The sequence below is a fragment of the Lolium perenne genome, chromosome 3, assembly GCF_019359855.2.
Source record: "Lolium perenne isolate Kyuss_39 chromosome 3, Kyuss_2.0, whole genome shotgun sequence".
In the NCBI taxonomy this organism is placed as follows: Eukaryota; Viridiplantae; Streptophyta; class Magnoliopsida; order Poales; family Poaceae; genus Lolium; species Lolium perenne.
In genome coordinates this window covers 5,539,228-5,564,000 of record NC_067246.2, presented here as the reverse complement: position 1 = coordinate 5,564,000, position 24,773 = coordinate 5,539,228, and the positions used below count along the sequence as shown (strand labels likewise).

Here is a 24,773-nt window from a genome sequence, read left to right as displayed (position 1 = left end):
CTTGCAACGTTTTTGTGTTGGCTAGAGTGGGTGCAGTTCGGGTCTTTATTAGGCTTGATTCTGGGTGCGCATGGGTGTATTGTTTGTGTGGGTTTTCCCCTATTGTTGTAGTTTTTCGCCGATTTTTTCTGAAAATTAGGCACTCTCTTTTTAATTAACAGGTGAGGCAAAGCTTTTCTCCTTTGTTTTTTTTAAATAGTGCAAATACTTCGTCTTTGGAAGATGGAGTCAAGAATTAATGTGAATTTGGGGGCTGCCAACGGAAAACCTAGGAATACTCTTCCTAAATGAAGTTGAAGAAATATAAATATGCTGAAGTCAATAGAACAACCCACAAACAACAATAAGGCCATTAACATGCAAAGAACACACACGGAAGAGTAAGGATGATCATTCAGTGCAAAAATTTATGTTGATCTTTGTGCAGGTTTCCAAATGGTTCAAAGAAAACTCAAGTATGTCCGAAGAAATATAATAGGTTCTCATAAGATCTAGCACTTCATGGTACAAGATAAAAATAGTCAATAAGTTAGACAACAAACTATAAGATAATTTGATACTAATTTGTTGGTCAAATTTTATGAAAATATCCAATTAATGCAATGTCCGATAGAAAAAAATCTTCAATCCCGTAGCAACGCACGGGCATTCAACTAGTTATTACTAGTAGGAGACATTGCGTTTCTCGACTCTAGGCCGTCCGCTGATTTTCTAGGACGTGCGAAATTTCTTAGAAGTCTTTGGTATCCATCATTTGAGTCTGGAATCTTGGAATTTATTTTGGAATTCCATAGGTGGGCTGTTTGGTTGCCACAGAATTGGACCGTCATTTTATTTAGGAAATCCAGCAATATGATACCATGGGTAAACACAATTCCAAGCTGAGATCAGTCATTTGTGTTTCTTTATGAAAGCCATTTACAAATTCAGTATTGAATTCTGCTGTCATTTGCAATTCCTGTGGCAACCAAACAAGTGTAAATAAAATGAATACATGTATTCATTTCAAAATGCTACAAACGAAATGAAAGACTGGTTGCCACAGGAATTGCAAATGACAGCAGAATTCAATACTGAATTTGTAAATGGCTTTCATAGAGAAACGCAAATGACAGGTCTCAGCTCGGAATTGTGTTTACCCATGGTATCATATTGTTGGATTTCCTAAATGAAATGACGGTCCAATTATGTGGTAACCAAACAGCCCACTTATGAAATTCCAAAATGAATTCCAGGATTTCAGCCCCAAATGATGGATATCAAACAACTTATCGCGAGCAGCTCTGCAAATAGATAAAATGTATCCGTTTTGGTTCGTGCGGACAAGAAATGGGTAAACTCCAGCATAACACAAAGTGACTGGCATGTTCGCCTTGACGCATGTGCAGCCTAAATTTAGATTCGAAATCCGTCGGCGCGGACAGCAAGCGCCTCCGCGTGCGTCCCTCCTTCTATATCTACATAGCTGGACCATGGCTGGACCGCCGGTGGCACATACTCCACTTCCTCTCTTTTCACCAAAACATAGGTTCCACTTTTTTTATTTACCAATTTAGGGTATTTACCTAAAACTTTCGATAACAAATAGTCTCACACAATAATATTACAACAACTACTCATTAGTTTTTTAGCACACATGTTCAATATCCAAATAAAACATCTCATTCATCACAAATTTGACGGAGCTTTCAGAAGATCAAACAAGTTTGTATTCCAACCTTTTCTTCTCCTCCTTGAGTTCGTTATTTTTACCGTCCCATTCGTCTTCTCCTTTAGGTGCAAGTTCCTCTCCTCCATCATGCACCACTCAGTTCTAGATTTCTCCTCGCATTTCTAATTTAATTTTGCCATTTTTTCTCCAACACACTCTTTTGACCGGTATCCATCCAGTTCTTCACATGTCCCAATAAGTTGCATATTTCTTGTTCACCTTATTTTTCTTCAAACGAATTCTTAGAGAGCATTTTGAATTTTCATGCATCGCTCTGACTAGTCCTTCCTTCCAAGTGCTTCCCGTTACCGAAAACCATATGGTTTCCCATGTTGGGGCTCCAAGCTTTCCTCTCAGATCTGTAGTAACTTCCCACCGAGGTTGTCCTCCTGATGGATTGTTGAGGGGTATTCCGAAGAACTCGGGGTACGGGCGTCCTAAATAATTAACCAGTTGTTTCAAATCCTTCTCGAACATGAGGTTTCCTCCGTGGCCAAGTTGATAAGACTTGCAGGTGTACTCCATCTGTGAAGAATTATGATGAGTAAGTTAGATAAGTGGTGTGTCAAATTTTTAGGTAGTATTATGAGAAGAATAGAGCATAACTTTCTTGTTTTAAAGAAGATCTCAAGGATAAGGGGGAGAATAAGTTTTCATAAATAATCACTTCATTTGTTTCAAAACTAAGTTTTTCAGACGTCCATTCTAACTAGGGTCTCCTAAGGTCAACAATGGCTCTGATACCAACTTGTCAACACCCAGATTTTTAAGTCCAGATGCCTATTATGTCATTCCTCGCAATCCCAGGAATATTGTTTTTGCGAGACATAATAGATTGATATCACAACACATCATTTATTACAACACATAATCGTCTTACAAATAAAGGATCACATGATCCAGTCTCATTACAATAATAGAAGTTCTATTGATCAATTACATAACACATAGCGGAAGCGAAATAGCGTAGTAGTAGTTCATCTATTCCACATGCAACTGTTGACGTCAGGAGTGATCCTAGTTGTCGTAGACGTCCTGCTGTCCTTCTTCCGGGTTCTGGTACTCGTCTTCATAGTCTGGCCATTTGAATAGCCAGGGACACAGCCATGAGTACATTAAAGTACTCGCAAACTAATACTAAGGTAAAATACTATCAACTATAGTAAGGGGGTTCTAAGCTCTAGTTTCATTTGCATAAAGCCAGTTTTATTTCATAAACACTTTAATAATCAAAGCCTCTTCATTTACTAAACTCAAGTGGGAACATTAGTGTCATTCCCACAACTCAGTTGTGATTCAAAGTCAAAGTCACCTTTTAATTCAAGTCACAAGTCACCATTCATATTTTTAGAAATATTTTGATGACGGAACAGTATGGCCTTTCCAACTCTTCATAACCGCGGACGCGGCTATTCGAATAGGTTAAACTCTGCAGAGGTTGTACACTTGTGCCACAACAATTGCAATAGTTCGTCAGGGGTAACTGGCCCTGATTTATCGTACGCAGTACGCGAACTACCAATCCTAACCTTTCATTTACATACCCTAGTATAGGCACCTCTCCCCATGAGCTTGGCCTCCCGGTGAAAACAAACCGTCAACCCAGGAACTGCACAGGGCTTGGGTAGGACATTCACCTCATTTCACGTCATTTCACATTCAATGGAGGCAGCCTCGGCATAACCCCTATGACGCTTGTTCAGAGGGAACCCATACTAAAATACATAAATTTCCAGCTAAGCCTTACCCAGATTCAGGTATTGTGGGGGTACTTGTAAAATTGGACTGGTATCGCATCCGAACCCAACCATCAGTTTTGATAAAATCCACCAAGTCATTCACAAGTCATATTCACCTTCAAAATCTCTCAGTAGAATGACTCATCATTCCAATGTTTTCAAAGTCATTTCAATTCACAAGTTCCCAACTAGAGTAGTCACTTTTAATCTTTAGCACTAGCAACTAGTTATGAGGGGTGCTAAAATATTTTGAAGCTTGCTAGGCTAAGTGTGATGCTCTTGTACTACTCTATAACTAAACCAATTGAATCATAAATCAAAAGTAACTTTGATAAATAAAATTTAATAAAGCTTGTAAGGTAAAAACTTGGAATAGGATCATAAAGTAAAATGTAATGGTGCCTTGCTCTTGTAGAGCTTTGCACTTTGCAAGAATATAAACTTGCAACCAAATTAGTTTGCATTAGTCTAGCTTGCACTGGTAAGAGCTTGCCTTGATTGGTGAGGTGATCAAAGTTTTCTTGCTCTTCCTCTTGGTAGAAGACCTCTTCCTCTTGATAGTCTCCGGTACTAGTGTCTATAAACGAATACGAGGATACAATCACCAAACAAACTTAAGTAATCTTAATTAGCCTTATTGGCTCACACAAATGATCTAGCATCACTATTTAACATTTATTCCCAAATTATGCTAGGGTTTCCTTATTTAATATTAGGAGAATAATTTCCTCTCATTGAAAATTGGAATTAGGGTTTCTCTTTGGTTTGGAGAAATAATTTCCTCTCATTGAATCTCCTTAAGATTTAATCTTCTCAAATAACCAGGGATGATCACATGTTGACCAAGGTCAACACTTCACACTTATTATTTGAGAAAAGTGATTTAAATGAGATTCATCATCTCATGTGATTTAAATAACCATTGCAATTTAAAAACTATATTGATTTAAATTCCACAAGTGAGCAAGTATGAGCCTATGCAGTAGAGGTCCTCACATTACTTCATAACACTTGAGAAAATGATTTAAATGAGGTGCTACACCTCATAGATTTAAATTCCTAACAATTTGATATGGTTTAAATGGATTAGTATTGACTACATAGCCAATATTTTGCTTCTAGCCCATGATCATGTACAGAACCTGTATTATATTTTTACATAGTAAATTCGAGTTTGTTAAATGTGAATTATTGCAATTGGATTCACTTCAAAATTCAACTTGGTTGATTTTTAAGATTTATTTGAATACTGAAAAGTATCTGACTTGTTAATTTTGCTATTCAAATTCTACACAAGATATGGGGTTGAATCCAGTGGGCTTAGCTAGATAATTTCATAAGCTTTCTGGAACATTTTGATTTGCTAAAATTGGGTTTGTAGATTTGAAACTATTCCATTTTTAGCACAGCCCAGTATTGAAAATGAGCTGAAACGAATTAAGACAAAGTTTGAATTTGTGGGCCGCGCGGGAAACTAGTGGGCCGAATTGGTTTAAACAGGGAAAAGCCAGCCCAGCTACGCTGCGGCCAACTGACAGGGGGACCTACACGTCAGCGTCTCAGCTTAACCGAAACGGTAAGGGCTCACCTCGGCCGTGCGATTAGATGCGGATCGGACGACTGTGAGTCGTCGTCACCGTCGGGGAGATGACCTTGCTGCAACAGCGAGGTAGGGGGTCGGCGGCGTGATGGAGCTCCGGCGAGGGGCGGCGCGGAGGCTAGATGACGTTGTCGACGACGAGAAACCTACTGGTAGCCGTGGGAGGAGCGGAGGTGGACGGAATCTTCGCCGGCGTTGAGCTACTGTGGCGGCGGTTTCCGGCTAAATTGCGGCGGCGGGGTGGACAATGTGGGGCAGAGAGATGTCGAGGAGGGTCAGGAGGGAGAGGGGAGTGCGAGGGTGTGAAGAACTTGTCTAGGGGCATGCTCCTTTTATAGTGCCTAGATGGTGCCGTGGTTGCTGTGGGAGGTCGTCGACGGCGTGGCGTCTCCGGTGCTCGAAGGGGCAAGCTAGGGGGCGCGTCGTGTAGGCGACGGCTAGGAGATGCTAGTGAGCGTGATGGCACGGTGGATGATGGTCTGAGGCGTGCAGGGGAGGTCATCGGCTTTGCAGGACTGGCGCGGCAATCCCTTGATCATGGCGACAGCGACTGGTCCTCCGCCGGCTAGTGAGCATGTCTAGCGTGTAGTTGTAGGTATGGTGATCATGCGTGCAAAGTGAGAGAGGGAGAGGAGGACGAGAGCGTCCAGGCGAGGAGTGCCCAGTAGCGTGCTGTAGCATGCCAGTGCACGCTCTGGCGTGCATTGGACATGGTGATCACGATGTGTCCAGGGTGTTGGCGTGCTCCTTTGGTCCAGAGACCATGTCTTGCTTGCGTTGCAGAGGGAGAGAGGCTAGTTTGGCAAGGTTTTGTGGAGAGGGGAGAACCAGGGTAGGGTTTGACATGAGTATGTCCATCATGGCCGGCATGGTGGAGTTTTTGCTCATTGGCTTCACTTTTAGCAGGGCTGCAGGGCATAGGATGATGCAGGGAGGGTACCAGTAGGTTGATGATCACAAAGCAAAAGAAGTGTATGCTAAAATCTGGTGGGTATTAGAGTGTGTGCCAAATTCAGATTGTTGCCTGCCAAGTGTTTGTGAAAATGGCCGCATGAACATTTTGGTGGAATTTTGGAAATCTTTTTGGTGGAACTCATTTATATAATTAATGTGATAGAATAGTGGTGGTGGTGTTCATTTTGGTGAAGGTTTGTGAGAATTCAAAATGAGGACCATCTTCTCTTTATTTCAAAGTCTCCACTTGTCAAATCTATTCTGGTCAACCTGGTCAAAGTCAGCACTAGTGGTCAACATAAAAGTTGTTCATCTTGACATGGTCTTGGATGACATGGCAAGAGTTGGTCAAGGTTGGTTTAAGAAAAGTTAAAACCAGAGGGGTAAAGTGGTGAAGATTTTATAAAATGGCCATATGACCATTATCATATGTAAGTTGAATTTGAATTCATTTTTGATTTGAAATGGGTTTCTTTGATTCAAATGGATGTGTTTTTGATATATAAGTGTTTTACAAACAATAGCACAAGCCAAAGTGGCCTTGATTGAAGATTTGCAAAAATGGCTAAATGTGTATGTGAGTGAAAATGGGATTTTCTCCCTATTTGATTTCTCTCTTTTTGATTTGATTTTTCTTGACTCCAAAGTGATTCTTATTAGTTTAGGAACATTTCCAAATCATTGAAACCATTCCAAAAGGTCTAGTTCAAAGATTTGCAAAAATGGCCATAACACATAAGAGGTGATGTGTCAATTTTTCTTAATCTTGTAATTTGTTCCTCTTGCTTTACTTGGGCAAGGTTGAGGGTCAATTTAGTGTTAGATTAAGTTTAGAGATGGTTTCACACCATTTGGGTAAGGTTTAAAGGCATAGAACAAGAATTGGGTATTATGGCTATGTGTCACATATGCTTCTATGCATATGTTGTATTTGATTTGTAATTTGACTTGGCTAATTGGCTTGACCCAATTGGTGTTGTTGATTGTTGAAATGGTATAGAGAAGTGATACAACCATTCACAACATGTCTTAGGGTCAAGATCCTCAAATCCACAAATTTGCTATTTTACTCTCATATGCCTCTATGGCATTTTTAGTTTCTTTTTATTTTCTTTAGATTCACTTTGGATTAGGTTTAATAAGTACTAGGTAAGGTGTATGAAGGTTTTCCAAACCTCTAAACAAAGTAGAAAGGTCTAGGGTAAAGAGTTATAAATATAGCCATAGGCACATATGCCTTTTTCTTATTTAATTTCCTTTTATTTTATTTTAACTAGGATGGTGAAAAGAGGGGTGAGGTTTAGGGTTTAAGATCATTTCAAAATACTTTAACAAGCAATCATGGCAATAGCACAAGAATTAAGCAAGATCCCTATATATCAAACTTAATTTAATAAAAGTTTTTGTTGGTTCCAAAATTTGGAACTAGGGAAATTCATTTGTTTTGTTTTGAAATTTTTGGGATGTTACAAACATGCTGGATCTTCTTTATCCATAGTAGTAAGACTTGCATGTGTTGTGTGTTCCAGCATTTGCTCCTTCGCGGATAGGATCACGAAGTGGTGTGGTGAGATACGACGAGTTCTCCGGATGTCCCTCGGCAAGCTTTAACAAGCAAGCATTTTCCCTTATACTCCTGTCCCTGCAGGAGTCGCTCACCTATTTTATTTTGCCTTCTCCCTCATGCTATCCTTAAGTTGCGTTCTTGTCACGTGTCCCTTCCACTTGTTACCTCAAGCAACCTATATTGACTCCACCAACCACCTACAACTATTGTTTGGTTATCGGGTCTGCCTTGCGAGTCGTAGTGCATGCTAGTGCTGTTTTATCTCGCTACTGTTGTTGTTATCTTATCAGGATATGTTGGGTTGTTGGGAGGTTGTCACATGCTATATCAGTTGTTGGAGATACACATGCTTTATTTATTGTTAACAACTAAAATTGTAAGCAGAGGCATCTGTGAGCCCCTTTGCGAAAGCATCGGAACTTTGACTTGCTAATGTCCCCTAGGACCCGAGTTCTTGTTATCTGTTCCGAGATTGAGCGCTCTACCCATACGTGGGGGAGTGGGACCCCCATCACCCACTACCTTTCCTCGAGTCTGTTTACTGGGAGCCACAACCTTGGTTTTATTTACCCATATGCACGATATGCACGATTTACTTCTTGTTGCCTTCGGGTGTTTATATTCTGTACTGTACTCATATTGCGTGCCGACTTATCCTTGGCCGGTCGTTAGTTCCCGCTTTGGACGCCATCGCAACCTCTGGGTCCGTATCGGAGTACGGCCGAACTTCGTCACAGGTAGCTTAGTGGGGTGGCTCCCCTTAAACTTTCTCTTGCATTGGGGACGGTCTTGATGTGAGACTCCACCTGTAGTAAGTGGGTTCGAGCATGCGTATGGTTACATTTGGGCAACCCCTGCAGGGTGTACATCTTATCGATAAGCCGTGTCCGCGGTTATTGACGACTTGGAATTGTATGGCTTGATCATAGAACAACTTACACCGTTATCTTGTTGCTAATAATCTGCTAATAACTTGCATAGTAATATAGTATTACTACAACTGATACCTAATAAAACTTGTCCACCGTTGAGTGCCTTTTACATTGCCTCTTCGCAATTGTTGGAGGGGATATGTGTAATCGGCTGGGTTATGTTTATGTAGTATTTTATTTGTTACCTTGTGCGCTCTCTTATCTTATCTGATTAGACGGATGTTGTAGCGTGTCTCTATTGGTTATAGTTTTGCTGCCGCTAAACCTACCATATAGCCCCAGGCGATATATATATATATACTCGCCCGGCGAGCATAGCCATTTCTAGTCTCGCTAAGTACGTGCCGGAGTTCGTTCCTTGGTACTTACTCTCGCCTTTTCCCTTTCTCTTTTGCTTCCTCCCTTTTTTCGGCAACCGATGGCCCGACTTTGACAGGTACGAGATGACGACGTTAGCAAGGTTACCCTTCCGGCTTGGCCTGGGCAGGGTTATGGACGTCACTGGTTATCTTCAGGACTCTTAGTCCAATTTGTATCTTGTCCGTACTCGGACGTATTTGATATTTTGTATGATTCAAATCTTTGTATTGTACATTTGTATCTTGACTCGTTGGAGTCATTGTTGTAATATATGTATCTTGTGGGCTCTATTGTAATCCTGTTGTAATGTTACCACTCGTGTTAATTCCTCTGGCATCACGTGTGTGATTCGTCGCGCACGTCGTGTCGGAGGGCGTCTCTGAATCGATATCGTGCGGATTTCGGCGGGATCGATGGAATCCTTAGGATACCGGTTCCGGGGCGTCACAAGGCCTCTCAGCCAAGCTCGCGCCGAATCCTTCAGGTAAAGCTGCAAGCACTGCATTGCTGTTATCTGATTTCCCTTGTGTAAGATTACAGTCTGTAGGTAATCGTCTATCCAAGACCTTGACTCCTGCTGTCCATCGTATTTGGCAGCATCGGTGGGGGTGGGTTTGAACTTTTTGGGCGGCATCGCCTCGCCGATCTTGTAGCTTAAACAATCGGCCCCCTTAGCTCGCCGTCGTTCTCCTGGCTTTCATCCGAGGTGTCACTGTCATATTCCTCTCTAGCGGCGCGTCGTCATCTTGCTTTATCGATTTTGCTCTGGGTGATTTCATCTCGAGCATCCCTCGAGCGATGCTTTGAGCCACTGGCTTGTAACGTGGTCTTTTCCTTCCGTGGGACCAGGTTGTCTCCTAATATTGCGAGACTTTCTAAGGCGCCCCGGTGAGCTTGAGCCATAGAACATTCGGGTCGCTGATTGATGAGGTACGCTGCGAGGTTGGCAGTTGCTCCCTCGACGGTTTTTGGCCGTGGCATGCCCGCGTTGTCCGTGGTCATGAAGGACTTGGTCAGATTCGAAGTGATTTCTCTAGCGTCATCTTCCGAAAGCCTGGATAGCCTTGATCGATGCTTGCCTATGCCTTGACTGCTTCGGGAGGCGCTTCCTCGCGAGCCTCTCTGTCGCTCGCTAGATTGTTCCGCAGCGGATAGGCGTCTCTCGAGGGTGGCTTGCTCTTTTGATAAGCGTTCCCGGTTCTTTTCCAATATAGAGCGATAGGCGTTGAGGGTTCCAACCGAGGTTCCTGCGGGGAGCGATGTGTTGTTAAGCACGGCCGCCCTGGCTGCTGCCAAGTCTTCCTCTGCGATGGTGTAATCGCTATTGTTGTTACTGGCGCTGTTTTCAAAACTTATCCGTCTGCTGGATCGGGGAGTGTGATCTCCATGTCCCCTGTTTCTTATGTTATTGGTGGCATAAACTTGATGGTGTGCTGCTTTCCAGGTGTCCTTCTTGGCGAAGCTGTCCTCTCCCGACGAATACTGGGCGCTGCAGATGAACGGTGTATCGCTCGATCCCAACCCGTGCCTAGTGTCGCAGTTTAAACAGTAGTATGAGGTCATCTCTGAAGACACGAGGTTGTCGAATCCGACTGACATTGAAGACGTCGACCGAGGGGTTGATGGCGAGGATGAGTTCGTCGAGTTGGTCAGGCCAGCCGAGAAGTCGACTGATGATGACAGGCTTGGCCCTGCGGCCGGTGGTGGTGATTTCCTGGCTAACCTGGGGGCGTGAGGAGCTAGCAGTCGAAGGACTCCTTCCGCATTGACGTTGTAGTGGATGCTGCCGAACGTCATCTCCATGTTTCCTTGTAGATCTGAAAAGGTTGAGCGCGAGGAGTCGCTGTGCGGGGTGAATTCGTAGGAGCCGAATCGAATCGGGCTTCCTAATCTTGGCGATGATGGTGATGATGGGGATGATGGTGTCGACGAAGCTGTCGACGACATGACTGGAGCTGCCGATGTCGGGTCTTGTGCCGACAGACTTCCCACAGACGGCGCTAATTGTCGAGGGTACTCCTTGACAATGCCCTCCGATTGGGGCTTAGGGTTGATGGAATCATGTAGGCTGACACGAGACATCGGTGAACAGACAAGCGGGGAGAGCGATTTACCCAGGTTCGGGGCCCTCGATGAGGTAAAAACCTTACGTCCTGCCTATCTGATCTTGATTATGAGAATATTGGGTTACAATGGGGTGCCGAAGGTTTCGGCTGTGATCTCGTCGAGAGGCTAAGTGGTACGGCGACCTAGCTCTAGACTTCTGGTAGCTAAAGTTGCTAAGATTGATTGTATCCCTCGACAGCCCCTCTCCTGGCCTTTATATAGGAGGCCAGGTCTCAAGAGATCTGTTCGGGTATGGCTAGGTTTACAAAGGGCCTAGATCTAATCTTTCTTTGTTCGACTTCCCTCTTGCCTTGTTCTTCAAGGGATCTTCTCTCGCACCGTCCTAGTGGCCCACCTTGCTATCGGGTATCTTCATGGGCCTCCAATTGGGCCGCACAGGATAGGACAATGCCGGTTAGCCGAAGGGTAATGCCCATGTCAGGATGCGAGCAGCAGAACTGACTCAACCTGCTCGATCCACCCTTGCTCTCCGACGTTTGCCTCTTCAACATGAGATCCAGCAGGCAGGCGGGAAGCAGGGGTGGAGTGGTGGCGGCTCGTGGACGACAATGGGCGACGAGGCGGTGTCGTTTCATTTCTACGAGGAAATCCTACGCGGGGAAAACTTATTTGAACAAAAAAATCACAATAAACTTTTGGTAAAAGTTCTGTCTTGGTCGTTTAGCTGGTTCTGCGCGGTAGGATAGATCAGACAGTGGTTCCCGATGGTGGGATATTGGACGGTTTCGTTGCTTTCAATGACGACCATCAAACGCGTAGAGTGTCAACGATCAACTCCAATTTAATAGTAAAGATGATTTAATAAAGGGAGACAATTCCCTCCCCACATCCTCAATTTTTTTTAATGATCATTTTGTAAAAAGATAAGTTTACCGAGGTTTGTTTTGCATAATACTCTTAGCAAAACAGTCCCTATTGTTCAGACACGACACGACACAACCCACGACTCTTCTTCTCCAAACATCCATCCAGCCTCGTCGCCGGCGACCTCACCCGCCGTTGCGGCCGTTTCCGCCGCCGAAGATGCCGGTGAGGGTGGTCGACACCGCCACCCCTTCGTCGCAGCCTTCGTCAGGTTCCGCCCCGCCCTTCGCCCTCGCCTCCCCTCTCTTTGTGACGCACTCCATCCCCGTTCTGTTCGTCGTGCGATTCCCAGCTCTAGATCCGACCCGACCCGACCCGAACCTGGTCTGGCACCCGCGTAGGATCGACCCATCCCGTGCTTTCTCTGGATTGGTCTTAGGTTGAACTGGAGAGCGTGAGCAATTCGGTGTTGATTTAGGATTTGCACCCCCCTGACTGCCTAAGCAGGCTGCTGTAATTCGGCCGCTTGTGCATTGCAGGGCGTTGTTGTGATTTGGAGGGCTCAGATTTCAGATGGTGCTGCTGAATTTTAGCTCGAGTGCCAGCCGAGAGTATTGGGCTGGAACTGATTGGTTTCAGCCTCCATTTTTTTTTTCTGATTCTGTGTCAACTGTTTAAGGAAGCCTCCTGGATAATCCGGTGCCGCAAATGTTTGATCATTCACGAGTGTGAATGTTTGTTCCAGTGTGAGAGGTCCCGAATGTATTCAGCATGTGAAAATCTGCATTATTTGATAGTCAAGTTGCCGTCTTTGGAAAGAAGAACAAGGAAACACAATTGATATCTTGTTCTTGCAATAACAAGTTGGTCCACGCTTTTGCATCGGGTGTTTGAAATCAACTTTGAATAATTAACGTTGCCATTGCATTTCGGTTCCTCCTACAGACAACATAAATGTTTTTTTTTTGTTGCTCTGCAGCCTTACCTGTCTTTAGTTTATGGGTCTTGTGACTCTTGTCTAGTTTGGTAGCTTTTCGCATAACACTGATTTGAAATTCTCGTTGCAGGTCAAGATACAAATGCTGCGCAGCCTTCTGCTCCTAGCTGTTCACTCTTAACTGCTGGAAGAGTACGTTTCTGGTGCCATTATTTGAAACTTCGATTAAGATGGAACAACTGAAGCTTGATTTCTTATCAAAAGGCCTTTGTCCAAAACAGAAGTTATCATGCAATGTTGCTGATTTTTGTTGAACACCGTGTGCTCCCATAGAGCAGAAATGTGAAATATATATTGCCTGTGTTTCCAGGGCAACGGAAAACATTGCCCTTTGTTGCGTATGTTGTGAAGTAGTGGGAAAGTGCTGTTGATGCTCCAGTTTTCTTTTTTGCTATCCTCAAATATGAGCTGTGGTGTTCATGATACTGTTGATTCGCCTAAATGTCCTTGCACATTTCGTCCAGTGTTTTGCAGGAACTCAGAATGTTTCAAGTCTGCAGAAAGATGAAGCATGGAAAGTCAATGTGCGTATCCATGGCTGTGATCTCGAACAGGGGTATTTATGTGGAACAATGGAAGCTCTTAATGTCCCCTTAGCTGATACACCTGTAAGAAACCTGTTTCTTCTTCCACTTTAACTCCCTTACTTCATATGCTATCATCATTTCTTTGAAAAAACATTTATATAAAGATTAGTTTTTGTAAATCCACTATTCATTTACGTATTGTTATCACTATCTAATTTTCATAGCCAGCATGCATTTATTAGATGTACTAAATAAATTATGGGTCACCATAGACTTTCTTAAATGAACTAGAGAAAGAAATGTACTGCTGCAGAGGTGGACTTATTTCTCTTAGAAACGGAAAATGGGACCTGAGAGGTAGTGACCCCTGGCCCTTCCCCTAAGAAGCCAGATAGTGCACCTAGAACTGAGCATCCTCCGAGGCAGACTGGATTTTTGAGGTTTTCTATACAAAATTGCAATTCGTGAGAAGAATATAACAGCCATGAAATGAAATATTGTTTTTTAAAAGGAGAAAGTGGTATTATTTACGTAATTGTCAGAAGGTTTTGGGTTTATAGGTGATCCATTATTTTTTCTCAAAACGTTGTAGTTTATGTATTATCCCTTTCTGTTACTTTATTTCATCCACTTTAACTTTCCTTATTGGTTCTCTCTATCCATAGGTGGTGACATTTTGGGAGGGGGAGATAGTTGATGCTAAAAACTATACATTTTTCACTGGCAAGTGGGAAGCATCGTGAGTATTTGATTCTATGCTAATGCCATCATTTGCCTTTCTTCACACATATATGTCCTGGTTCAGGATAACATTCCAAACTTACTCCTGGAAACATAATTCTTGCCTCTGTTTTGCAGAGCAGATGATGATGTAAGGCACTGGTCCAAGTTTGAATCATTTACCCCTCTTCTGGTAACCAGTTACCTTAATTGGTATAATCAGTCAACATGAATTCGAGAGAATACATTTCTTATATATGTTTCTCTTGCAGAGTCAGATTGAGACAGATGGTGGCAAATCTATGGACCTTAGCAACTATCCTCATATATTTATGGTACTGCACAAACCTGATATGTTCTTATGCCTAAGTGTCACATCTTAAAATTCTTATCTGATATTAGCTTCCAATTTTCTAATGTAACCTGTAGAGATGGAAAGAGCAGTACTTTGTGAATGTTGGAGTGGACTGTGGGTTGACCATAGCGGGTTTCTACTACGTCTGCTTTTCTTGTAAAGATGGATCCATCAGTGGCTTTTATTACGACCCAAACAGCAGGTAATCAATATTTTGCTGTGGTTCACTTATTGCGAATCTACTATGGATTTTTTTTAATTAGGAAGTTGTCTTTTGTTCTCTTTATGTGCAGTCCATTTCAGAAGCTTGAGTTGAAGTGTACCAATGAGAAACAATCTGGGTTTACCTTTTCTTCTTATGAGCTGCAGTGACAATGTATTAATCTAGTATCTGAAGTGGCAGGGTTTACACTGGCGCCTTTCTGCACTTGCCCATATGAACATATACCGTGTGTGTAGTGAAACCCAGTCCCTAATGGTCCAGTAAAAGAGATGATATGTCATGTATGTATGGCTGTACCAGTGAATGTTGTGAGATCAAACAATTATGTAACTTATCTTTTTCTAATCTCAATATTCTAAAAGTGAGTTATCAATTTTGTCATTATGTAAAGTTGACCTGTGTAATTTGCTTTTGTGTCGACCATAATATGGTTGTATCGAAATTCAGTTTGATATGAATATGGAGGCAGTTGCTCATTTAAAGGCATGATTTGTGCCTTTTTTTTTGCATAAGTTAGCTGTAGAGTTGAGTATTTTTGGTTCAGTTATTGTAAATGTAGAAATGTAATCTCTGATGGAACCATAGTGCCGAGGTTCGTCTGAAGAGGTCATCAATCAAGATCGCAGTCGTTTACTTGTAAACTTTCTTGTACAAAGGTGTGGAAATTTCCTTTCGGTTTCACTTGTAATACACATTACACAAGATGTTTTCACTACAATGTTAATTCTATGAACAGAGTATACATGGGGCACGCTCTTAGTCTTTGCCTCCAAGGGTCTATATTGTAAGGTGAACAAACTCTACTAATGCCGTGTCACTCTGATTTGCTCCAATTAGTAGTTAATTATCTAATGAATAGAACTCTTCTGCATCTGCATGTCATAAGTTTCCTGTTAGCTAATATAATGTTCAAATAATAATGTTGTGCAGACAGGAGCCACCCTTGCACACCTGGTGAAGATTACCTTCGTTTGCACAAGGATGCGTAGACACTGGGACAGGAAGTGATTCTTCTCTCCCTCCATGCAGGAACCAGGAAGAGATCTCCTTTGACCTCTGCATCAAAGGCCTTTCGACATTCTCGCTCCAGGCTTCCAACAGATTTAGGACAGCCTCGGTGATGCCTTCCGCAAGCGCTTCGTCGTCTTCTCCAGGCTCCAGCTTCAGCATAAGGTATCTATTGACTGATACTATTTTCTCTACCGCGCGACTTCTGTCGATGTTGTATGCTACCATTGTATCTTGGATTCTAGAAACCATCTTTAGGCCAGCCTGGTATACTGTAGTGCATGACTTTCTGAATACTCCGGTTGTTGATTCAGGGAGTTCTTTGTCGACGCTTCGGCCTTTGTTTTCGATCTCTGGCCCATATTCTAGTATCGGTGCGAACGTCACAGTCTTCTGCTTGGACGTTCTGACACGGAGCTGCTTCGATTCCATCAGCATTTCGTTGGCTTCCTTCATTTCTGACTCGAACCGGCTGCTGACCTTGAAGAATGGCTGTTCCTGGCGCGCGTTGGGGCTCGGGGCTGGTGTGTTCTGCCTTGATGGGACTTCCATGTACACCTCAGGTTCGTGTGCCGACTCAGCAACTACAGTTCACATGAAAATAAACATTTATCGGGATTCAATCATCGCAGTGGAACTATGCTGGAATTGATGTCTTGGCTGAATTGAAGGGGAGGTGTTAAGGCATGCGATAATTCAGACAGACATACATGAAGTTGGGTGGAGAGCTGTGCTTGGTGTCCCAAGGTGCTCATCGGCATCGTGTAGTTCCCCCCTACTGTAGCCATCGTCCAAGCCAGGACCGATACGCGGCGTCCACATCATCATCTCCTCGTGCGCGGGGAGCTTCTTCTTGTGGTGCAGCAGATGCATCCACTTCTTAGCCTTGCTCTTCACCTTGCCCAACACCGGCTTCTTCTGGCTCCCGCCTGGGGTCCGCGGTGACCCCGTGGGGCTCACCGGTGGCGCTCGCGGCGAAGGGCTCACTTGCAGCGCCCTCAGTGAAGGGCTCACCAGAGGCGCCCGTGGCGATGGGGTCGCCAGCGGCACCAGCGGTGAAGGCCAATACCGTTGTTGCTCCTCCCACTCATCAAAGGGAATTTGGGCTGCAAGCAAGCAACCAAATGGCCACCTGGGTTAACCAACACAGGCTTTTCATCCCTCAACAGGTGAGCACCAAAATATCATTGCAGAAGTACTTTTTGGAAGAGAATGACAAGAAATTTGTATCAATGCAATGCAACTAGTCAAATCACCATGAGAAATCGGAAATGTATGTGTGGGGAAGATGGAATTCCGAAGAAAGATCACCTCTGAAACCAAAGAAAATCTCGTACCTTGTTGGACGATGACAGGGTCGCTTCGCTTGGTGCTGATCCCACGCTTCAGTTTTCTGAGTTCGTTCATGTTTCTGCAGGAAACAAAAAAGCTGAACGCCGGCAGGAGCTGGAGCCTGCTTTACCACGGGATGTTGCGCAGGTAGGAAAAAAAAAGGCAGGAAGGTTGGTTCTGCTCGACCTATATCCTAAAGTTGGTAAAGCTGAGGGTTGCCAATTTTGTTTCGGGGTTATAGCGGCAACAGGGGTGGATTCTGGGAGGGGAGCGGTTGCGTCTTGCCGTGCTATTTTTGGGGTGGTGTTTGGTGGTCAAGAGGCCTTTTGTGAAGAAGAGACCTCCAAAACTGTTTGCATGTGTTTCATAAGATCATTGCATTCTTTCCGCAAAAAAAAAAAAAAAAGATCATTGCACTCCTTGCACCTGGTGGCTGCATTTAACCTATAGAGAAGTACAGCCTCCTTGGAGGTAGATGCCAATATGCCATGACTGACAAGGTGGGCCATCTCTAAAAGAAATCATGTGAAAGGATGGTTAATACTTCATTGCGTTATATGCCTTCTGTTTGGAGCCTAATACTACCAGATGAATGAACGAAGACTACCAATGGAATCGGAGCAAAGCCGGCTTGTACTAGGGTCGATGGTGTGGGTGTACATCTGTTGGCACCAGATTTCAGTTTATGTAACTAAACTCTGCCTTCTATAAAATTGAAGTACGCATCCTCCCTTGGAGGCAAAGAAAAGGAAGTTGGTGATGTATTATGCCGCAAGTAGAGAAATTATAGTTGTTCTTCAGATCTTAACTACTCCCTCTGTCCCAGTTCGCAAGGCAAAGTTTTCAAATATCTTGACCCAAGGTGAATTCTCATTGGCTCTAAATTTCCACGTAAAAACATTAACATCGGCGCTGCAATTAATTGGGAAATTAAAAAGAACTTTATTTTCTACCCATTAATTGGTGGGATAATGAATCAGTCATTACATGCAATAATGAATCAGTTTTACTGCCACATTAAATGCAAATGTGCCTAGGAGGTGAGGCATTTTGGGACAAATATTTTTTGGAACTTTGCCTTGCGAACTGGGACGGAGGGAGTACTGGAGTCAGTCATAGTCGTCACAGCTGGAAAACGCCATCATGCCGACAGCCTGTTCTATGCAGCGGTTTTTTCTTTGATCCGGTCCGGGACGCCATGCCGAGGGAAAACAAATAGCCGTCGGCAAATACGTCTGTGTCCCAATGGTTTTCCGGCTACAGCCGTCGTCAAAATTTGGTCATCTGCATGTACAGGGTTTACGTACGATCCGATCCGATCCATGTTACAAACGACCTTTAATCCATCTGTCCGATCCGATCTGATCCTCTCGCCTCTGTTTTGATCTGTTCACCTCCTCGCCATTGCCGGACATGGGTGTTTCCTCCTGGGTTCCACCTTCTCTTCCCGAGTCCTCCGCCGCCGCCGCCTCAAGCTTGGTCCTCCTCGACAGGTGGTGCTACATCGCCGACCTCCCCAACGACACCACCGCCGACAGCACCACCTACAGCGGCTTGCCCATCACGGTGACCTTCCGCGCCGCCCGCCCGCCACTTCTCTCCCACTTTTGTGTCCACTGCCCTGGCCTGGACTTCCGCAGAATAGGGCCCAAGATCGTCGCCACCGACGCAGATCTCGTCCTCCTCTGCGTCCCCGTCAACCCCAACAGCACCACCGGAGCATCGGACTGGGACTACTTTGTCTACAGCCCGCGCGCCCAGTGGCTAGACCTGCTGCCCAGCCCGGACCCCAGGTGCCTCAACGACGCCGCGACCGCCCTCATCAGCCGCCAAGACGGCGCCTGGTACGCCATCGCTGCCCTCGGTCGTTGCTACCCCATCTTCAACGGCCGCGTGCTCGTCAGGTGGGACTTCGACCTCCACCTCTACAGATCCTCCTCAATTTCCAAACGCTGGATCACCAGGCGCTTGTCGCTCAAGGAGTTCGAGAGGGACAAGCTCATCCCTTTACCTATAGCAGTCGGCAGGCACAAGCTCTATCACATGACGGGGAAGACCATCACGATTGGTGGCGAGCATGGCACCGTCGCCTGGGTGGACCTCTGGCGCGGCATCTTCTTCTGCGACGTGCTCAAGAGACGCCCGCTGCTCCAGGATGTCCCGCTGCCGGTGCCGGCAAGGGCTAACTGGGATCGCCTCCTCAGAAATTCTGAGCCCAACTTCCTGCGGGACGTAACTATCAGCCGAAACAACGGCTCGATGATCAAGTATGTCGAGCTGGAATTCCGGCCACCGCAAGAGCTCCACGCCGCCACCGCTCCTGTTTCCTACGCTGACTGGGTGCGCAGTACCAACTCTACTAGGATATCTCAGGTCATCCCTCATGGCTGGAAGTCCACCATATGGAACATGGCAATACCGGTTGGTTGTTCGTCCGAGGGCTGGCACCGTGAATGTGTAGTTGACGTTAAAGACGTCAGCTTGGATCCATGTCTTTCGGATGTCATGGCGATGCTGAGCAGCAAGACCTTGCAGGAACTTCCAGTGGGATACCCCATCCTAAGCATGGATGATGATGTCGTTTACTTGCTTTCTCAAACCATGGACAAGTTGCGAGTGATGTTTGCTATTGATGTGAGGAAGGCAACATTGCGAGGATTGGCTGAGATTGATGTCCAGAAGCTCCTTTTCTTGACCAACCTCTGCTTTACTAGTGAGATCTGCAGGGGTACCTGACCAATATTAAGGTAACTTCTCTATGCTGGTATGTTCCTTTTATGTTTTTATGTGCGACTATATGTATGAATGTCATGCTTGCCATGATAACTAGTGAATCATTGTGTTGGTACCATTCTGCTTTCAGTAGGATCTAGAGCTTAGCAAGTTAGTGCAGCTTATTCAGGAGCTATGGCTTGATGACAGTGTGATCCAATGGAGGGTTATTGATATGACTTGTTCTGTCCAGTGTTATCGATGTTGTATATCAGTTGATTAAACAAATCCTGTCAATCCAACAAAACTAAGTATGTGTTCAGCTGAAATTTTGTTGTTTGTGCGTGATCCTTTGAATTGTTAGCAAAACTGTTACGGAAGTAGACAAGGCCACAGCTCACTTTTCTTTAACTGTGGAGGAATTCTGTCAAATCAATACTAAACAGCTTATATTAATTGAAATAAGAAGGTAAACATTAAGATTATGTTTATTTTTTCTTGAAGCGTCCATACAAATCATCTCAAAATGAGAGTTAGCAAATTTATGAGATACATCATTATCTCATTTTCGAATTTTGTTTTAATTTTTTTGACCATTGAAATATAACTTTTTATATAATATCGAGGGAGCACCAAAGCTTAGAAGCCAAATGGACTTTCCGGTCCAGTAGCTAGTAGTGCTGAAAATTCCTTTATAGTGTTCTAAAAGAACAATCATTTCTTTTTATCCACTTTGGCTCGTAGTTATAGATGCATTCAGTGCGCAAAAAATATATTTAAAATGTTTGAAAAAATATCCTGATGTATATTCACATATTCTATGCTCGTTCACAAAAATTCGTCGGAATGCGACTTTTTTTCTGGCATGTGTAAAAAGACAAATTTCGATGCTTCAAAATTGCTTTTTATTGTCTTTTTTTTGCATAGGCTGCAAAATATATCTGTACCACGAAAGTTTGGGTGTGAACATATAATGTTTGGATGTACATCCTTGATTTTTATTCCAATTTTTTAACATTTTAAAATAAATTTAAATTACATTATTATAGTGGATGCATATGGACGAAAACACCATGTCCCGTTTCCTTTTATTTCTCTTTTTTTGTTTCAATTTTGTAAATACATTGTACGGGACTTGAATGATTAAATTTCCAACTTATGCATTGGATATTTTCCATGTTACAAACGACCTTTAATCCCTATATTTATTTTTAAGAATGAAACACAATAATTGTGGAAAAGCTATCTAGAAACATGCATGTTGCATAATCAAGTGAAATTAAAAAAATGAGAGAAAATAAAATACTCCCTCAGTCTAAAAGTATGTATCTTATTTTTTTAATATGGACTTAACCATAAAATTAAGACACTTGAGACGGAGGTAGTACCAAGTTTGATAAATGAGATAATACGATCCAAAAAAGCGAACCCTAGGTCCTTTCCTACGATCTGTTCACCTCCTCCGCTTGCTCGCCCTAGACGGACATGGCTGCTTCCTCCTGGGTTCCACCTTCTCTTCCCGAGTCCGGCGCCGCCGCCTCAGGCTTGGTCCTCCTTGATAGGTGGTGCTACATCGCCGACCTCCCCAACGACACCAGCGCCAAGGTGTTGGAATTCTGTAGTGCTACAGGTGGTGCTACATTTGCTAACTCTCAGTTTTCTTTACCTGCAGTGTTGGAATTATGTGAAATCAATACTAAACAGCTTATATTAAAATAAAAAGGTAAAAATTAAGATTATGTTTATTTTTCTTGAAGCGTCCATACAATACTTATTTTTGTCATCAATTCTCAATCTACTTTTGCAACATAATAATATGCCTTAAAACATGATAATTAGTTGCTGAGACCATCATTGGCATGTTAATACCCTGCATCTCACGAGCCTGGCTCGGGAGAAAAGGATTTCAATCTCGTTTCATAGGAGCCAGGCTCACTGGCTACTTTTGCATGCCACGGGACAGGCAACCACACACCCAAATGCATTCTTATTGGACATGGTATTGAGTTGCGTTTATGACAGAAACTAAGTTCCTCTGGGTTTTCACTTCAAAAATAATATATTTGACCAAAACAAACATGCACAATTTATTCTTGATTTATGTTTCTTTTTTTTGTGCTAGTTACTGATAAACATGGGACTTGTTCTTTTTGGATAAAAATAATAATTCTTGCTGTAGAGATTTTTTTCTCATTCAAAACATGAGCTATATTCTCTTTGATGCAGGTAAAATCGAAAGCCAGCTGAAAAGTAGCTATCAAACAAACTGAACAGGGTAAACCATCTGAGGTGCATGGCTAGGACAAAGAAGGGCCAACCTGTTTGTTGAAACATGGTACAAAGAATCTGGATGCAGATATTGGAGATTTAATTTATTTAGTTGATTTGTGAAAATTACGTGCAATGCAACTATCTGGATTATGTTGCTTGCAATATGCAGATACAAGTACTTTATTATGTACCAGTCCGGGTAAAAAAAAATTGTACTAGTGAACTTTTGTGGGTAAATGTTTTGGTTGAACCATGCTTTTATGTGTTTTGATTTAGTTTACAATTTTTTCTGTAGCCACTGATTACCGGCCGACCCGGTTGTGCTCGCCGCCGCCACTCCGTTTCCGCTGCACACTTCTATGGATACCAATATTTCTCTTGGACCTTCTACCTAGTGTGTTTTCCTTGAGACATTTTGTTAGGACGGTGGTTCAGACCGTTAAGAGCAAACCGGATTATATTGGGTTATTTGTGCATGTGTTAATCATGTTTTTCGTGTTCATTCTCCACTTCCCATGTTCCCCTTTGGATCTTGGTCAATTCGCAAGATCAAACCATACTCGTAGGCTTAGCCCGCACCATGAAACCACCATGCCTTCAGAAATTAAGATAGGAGAACCCATAGATACAGATGGTGAGGTTCCCGAAGATGGTGACAATAAGAATCATACTGGGATCTATGCTCCAAGCTTCAGTAAATTATGATACAGTAATGATTGATCATGCATGATAATTATGATACATATGTGAACACTTGATTCTGCTGAAGTATTCTCAGCTTGCCTGATAATTGGAGTCTGGTTCACTCTTGCTAATACACATGCACATCGGGTAGGAGCATTCGCATTATGGAAATAGCAAGCTGCACCATAATTAGCCGACGAAGACAGATATCATTCTGGCTCCACATTCGTCGATCACCACCAATGCTGCGTTCCATGGATTGTAGCCCAAGCAATCCTTGTTTAGACTTTAGAGCTAAGAGATGCATCATGATTCGGTATTCAATGGTTTTCCATATATATGCACCTTCGGTCATACACATTTCCATACATACATATAGCACCGACTCTATTCTATATATAGATCTGCAAGCCGGCCATCATCTCCCTCAAGGCCTCAACAAACACTTCAGCTCCATCATGCCGTCGATCATGCCGATGTCGGCGCTGATGTCCGCCCTGCGCGGCGCCGGCCGGCAGCACCTCACCGCGTCCACCGTCGCCGCGAGGAAGGCCGTCACCGGCTCCCACGTGCTCCGCATCCACGGCTACACGCAGCTGATGAGCAAGACGGCGCCCATGGGCACGGCGATCGCCTCGACGGAGTTCGGCGTCGGCGGCCACGACTGGCGGATCGAGTGCTACCCGAACGGCCGGGACGAGGAGCACCGCGGCTACACGTCCCTCTTCCTCAGCAGCCCCGGCTGCGATGCCACAGCGAGGTTCGGGCTCACCGTGCTCGGCCCCGCCGGGAAGCCGACCTCGTGTGCCCGGGCCTCCCAGGGTGACGTCCAGTTCCGCTACTTGGGCCAGGAGGCCGGCTGGAAGGACTTCGTGTGGAACGAGGAGCTGCACGAGGGAGAGCACCTCGTGGACGACTGCCTCACCGTCCTGTGCGACGTCACCGTCGATCAGGGCATGCACGCAGATGAGGTCGCCCTCGCAGACGAGGTGGCGCCGCTTCGCTTTGACACGCGCGGGCTTTTTGCCGAGGCCATCCGGAGCAAGAATTTAAGCAACGTGGTCGTCCACGCCGGCGGGGAGTCCTTCTCCGCGCGCCGGTGGGTGCTAGAGGCGCTGTCCCCCGTCTTCAAGGCGGAACTCCAGGACGCCACCTCCGGCGAACTCCACATCGACGGCGTGGACGCGGAGGTGTTCCAGGCCATGCGCCAGTTCATGTACAGGGAGGCGCTGCGGTCCGACTGCTACGAGCATGTCGAGGTCGAGGCGACGATGGCGGAGCGGCTGCTGGCGGCGGCGGACAGGTACGGGCTGGAGAAGCTCAAGCTCGCGTGCGGGGAGACGCTGTGCGCGCGCGTCGACTCGGGCTCCGTCGGCGCCATGCTCGCGCTCGCGGAGCGGCATGCGTGCCCCGTGCTGAAGGAGGCGTGCATGGCGTTTTTGTCTTGCGCTGGTACTCTGAGATCGTTCGTCGCCACTCATGGTTTTCAGCGGCTCAAGAGAGAATGTCCCTCTGCTGCAGCGGAGATCGTTGAGATCGCCGTCATGCACATGCCGTAGCTGGATGGATTGGAAGAGTTAAATTAAGGCACCATATTTGGCAGCCCCGTCTCCAGGAAATGGGGGCCAAAATTTTCTTTGTTCAAACTCAATAACTAGTGAAATAAAATTATAAGTTCACTTCAGTATATAATTTTAATATGCACTATTCCGTACAATGCTCAAACATATATCAAGCCAGAGAACTATAGCACTAAAAAAGCAGTAAACCAACCTCATGTTCTACCGAAAAGCATCATCCGTCTTGTATTTCTTGAAATAAAATCTTCGATCATCTTTTTATAATTGATCTTCTCCAAGATATCACTCTCGAGTGCTATAGTCGCCAATAAACTGAGTCTTTCTTGTGTCATAGTAGAACGCATGTAGGATTTCAGCAACTTGAGTTTAGAAAAGTTACTTTCCGCAGATGCAACAGTAACAGGAACGGTTAACAAAATGATGTATGCGACATTAGCAAAAGGATAAAACAGACGCTTCTCCAAAAACATCACAATATCAAGAGGACCCATAGATTTCTCAAGTAACTCCCGGATCAGAATTAACTGCCTCCACAATTCTTCTCCATCAATATCCATAAGCGTTTCGGTT

At 44.4% G+C, this 24,773-nt stretch overlaps 4 protein-coding genes and 1 long non-coding RNA gene across 7 annotated transcripts; 4 read left to right on the top strand and 1 right to left on the bottom strand.

Moving 5' to 3' along the window:
* Positions 1-11,900: 11,900 nt before the first annotated feature.
* Positions 11,901-14,992, top strand: LOC127325642 (uncharacterized). Its single transcript, XM_051352450.2, has 8 exons — positions 11,901-12,065; positions 12,862-12,923; positions 13,256-13,399; positions 13,984-14,057; positions 14,177-14,231; positions 14,311-14,373; positions 14,468-14,595; positions 14,687-14,992. Exons 1-8 carry the CDS (start codon positions 12,014-12,016, stop codon positions 14,763-14,765), a joined length of 657 nt encoding a protein of 218 aa, XP_051208410.1. The 5' UTR covers positions 11,901-12,013; the 3' UTR covers positions 14,766-14,992.
* LOC127325641 (uncharacterized) lies at positions 14,782-17,046 on the bottom strand. 2 transcript variants are annotated; one of them, XM_051352449.2, is made up of 4 exons: positions 16,962-17,046; positions 16,335-16,730; positions 15,582-16,208; positions 14,782-15,488 (listed from the first exon to the last, which is right to left on the bottom strand). In XM_051352449.2, exons 1-4 carry the CDS (start codon positions 17,029-17,031, stop codon positions 15,457-15,459), a joined length of 1,125 nt encoding a protein of 374 aa, XP_051208409.1. In that variant the 5' UTR covers positions 17,032-17,046; the 3' UTR covers positions 14,782-15,456. The 2 variants fall into 2 exon arrangements, with proteins under 2 accessions (XP_051208409.1, XP_051208406.1); XM_051352446.2 differs by lacking the exon at positions 14,782-15,488 and having other exon boundaries at positions 15,495-16,208.
* LOC139838353 (uncharacterized) lies at positions 15,679-17,173 on the top strand. Its single transcript, XR_011754489.1, has 4 exons — positions 15,679-15,789; positions 15,939-16,187; positions 16,257-16,793; positions 17,042-17,173. It is a non-coding gene; the product is annotated as an uncharacterized lncRNA (long non-coding RNA).
* A 1,102-nt stretch (positions 17,174-18,275) lies between these two features.
* Positions 18,276-22,192, top strand: LOC127325525 (uncharacterized). Of its 2 annotated transcripts, XR_007867208.2 has the most exons (3): positions 18,276-19,703; positions 21,341-21,391; positions 21,895-22,192. XR_007867208.2 is itself a non-coding variant. In XM_051352320.2 (2 exons), the coding sequence occupies exon 1, from the start codon at positions 18,370-18,372 to the stop codon at positions 19,690-19,692; it is 1,323 nt and encodes a 440-aa protein (XP_051208280.1). In that variant the 5' UTR covers positions 18,276-18,369; the 3' UTR covers positions 19,693-19,703; positions 21,895-22,192. The 2 variants fall into 2 exon arrangements, 1 of the variants encoding a protein (XP_051208280.1); XM_051352320.2 differs by lacking the exon at positions 21,341-21,391.
* Positions 22,193-23,007: 815 nt separating this feature from the next.
* On the top strand, positions 23,008-24,315 carry LOC127325538 (BTB/POZ and MATH domain-containing protein 1-like). Its single transcript, XM_051352330.1, has one exon. The coding sequence runs from the start codon at positions 23,082-23,084 to the stop codon at positions 24,180-24,182; it is 1,101 nt and encodes a 366-aa protein (XP_051208290.1). The 5' UTR covers positions 23,008-23,081; the 3' UTR covers positions 24,183-24,315.
* The last annotated feature ends 458 nt before the right edge of the window (positions 24,316-24,773 follow it).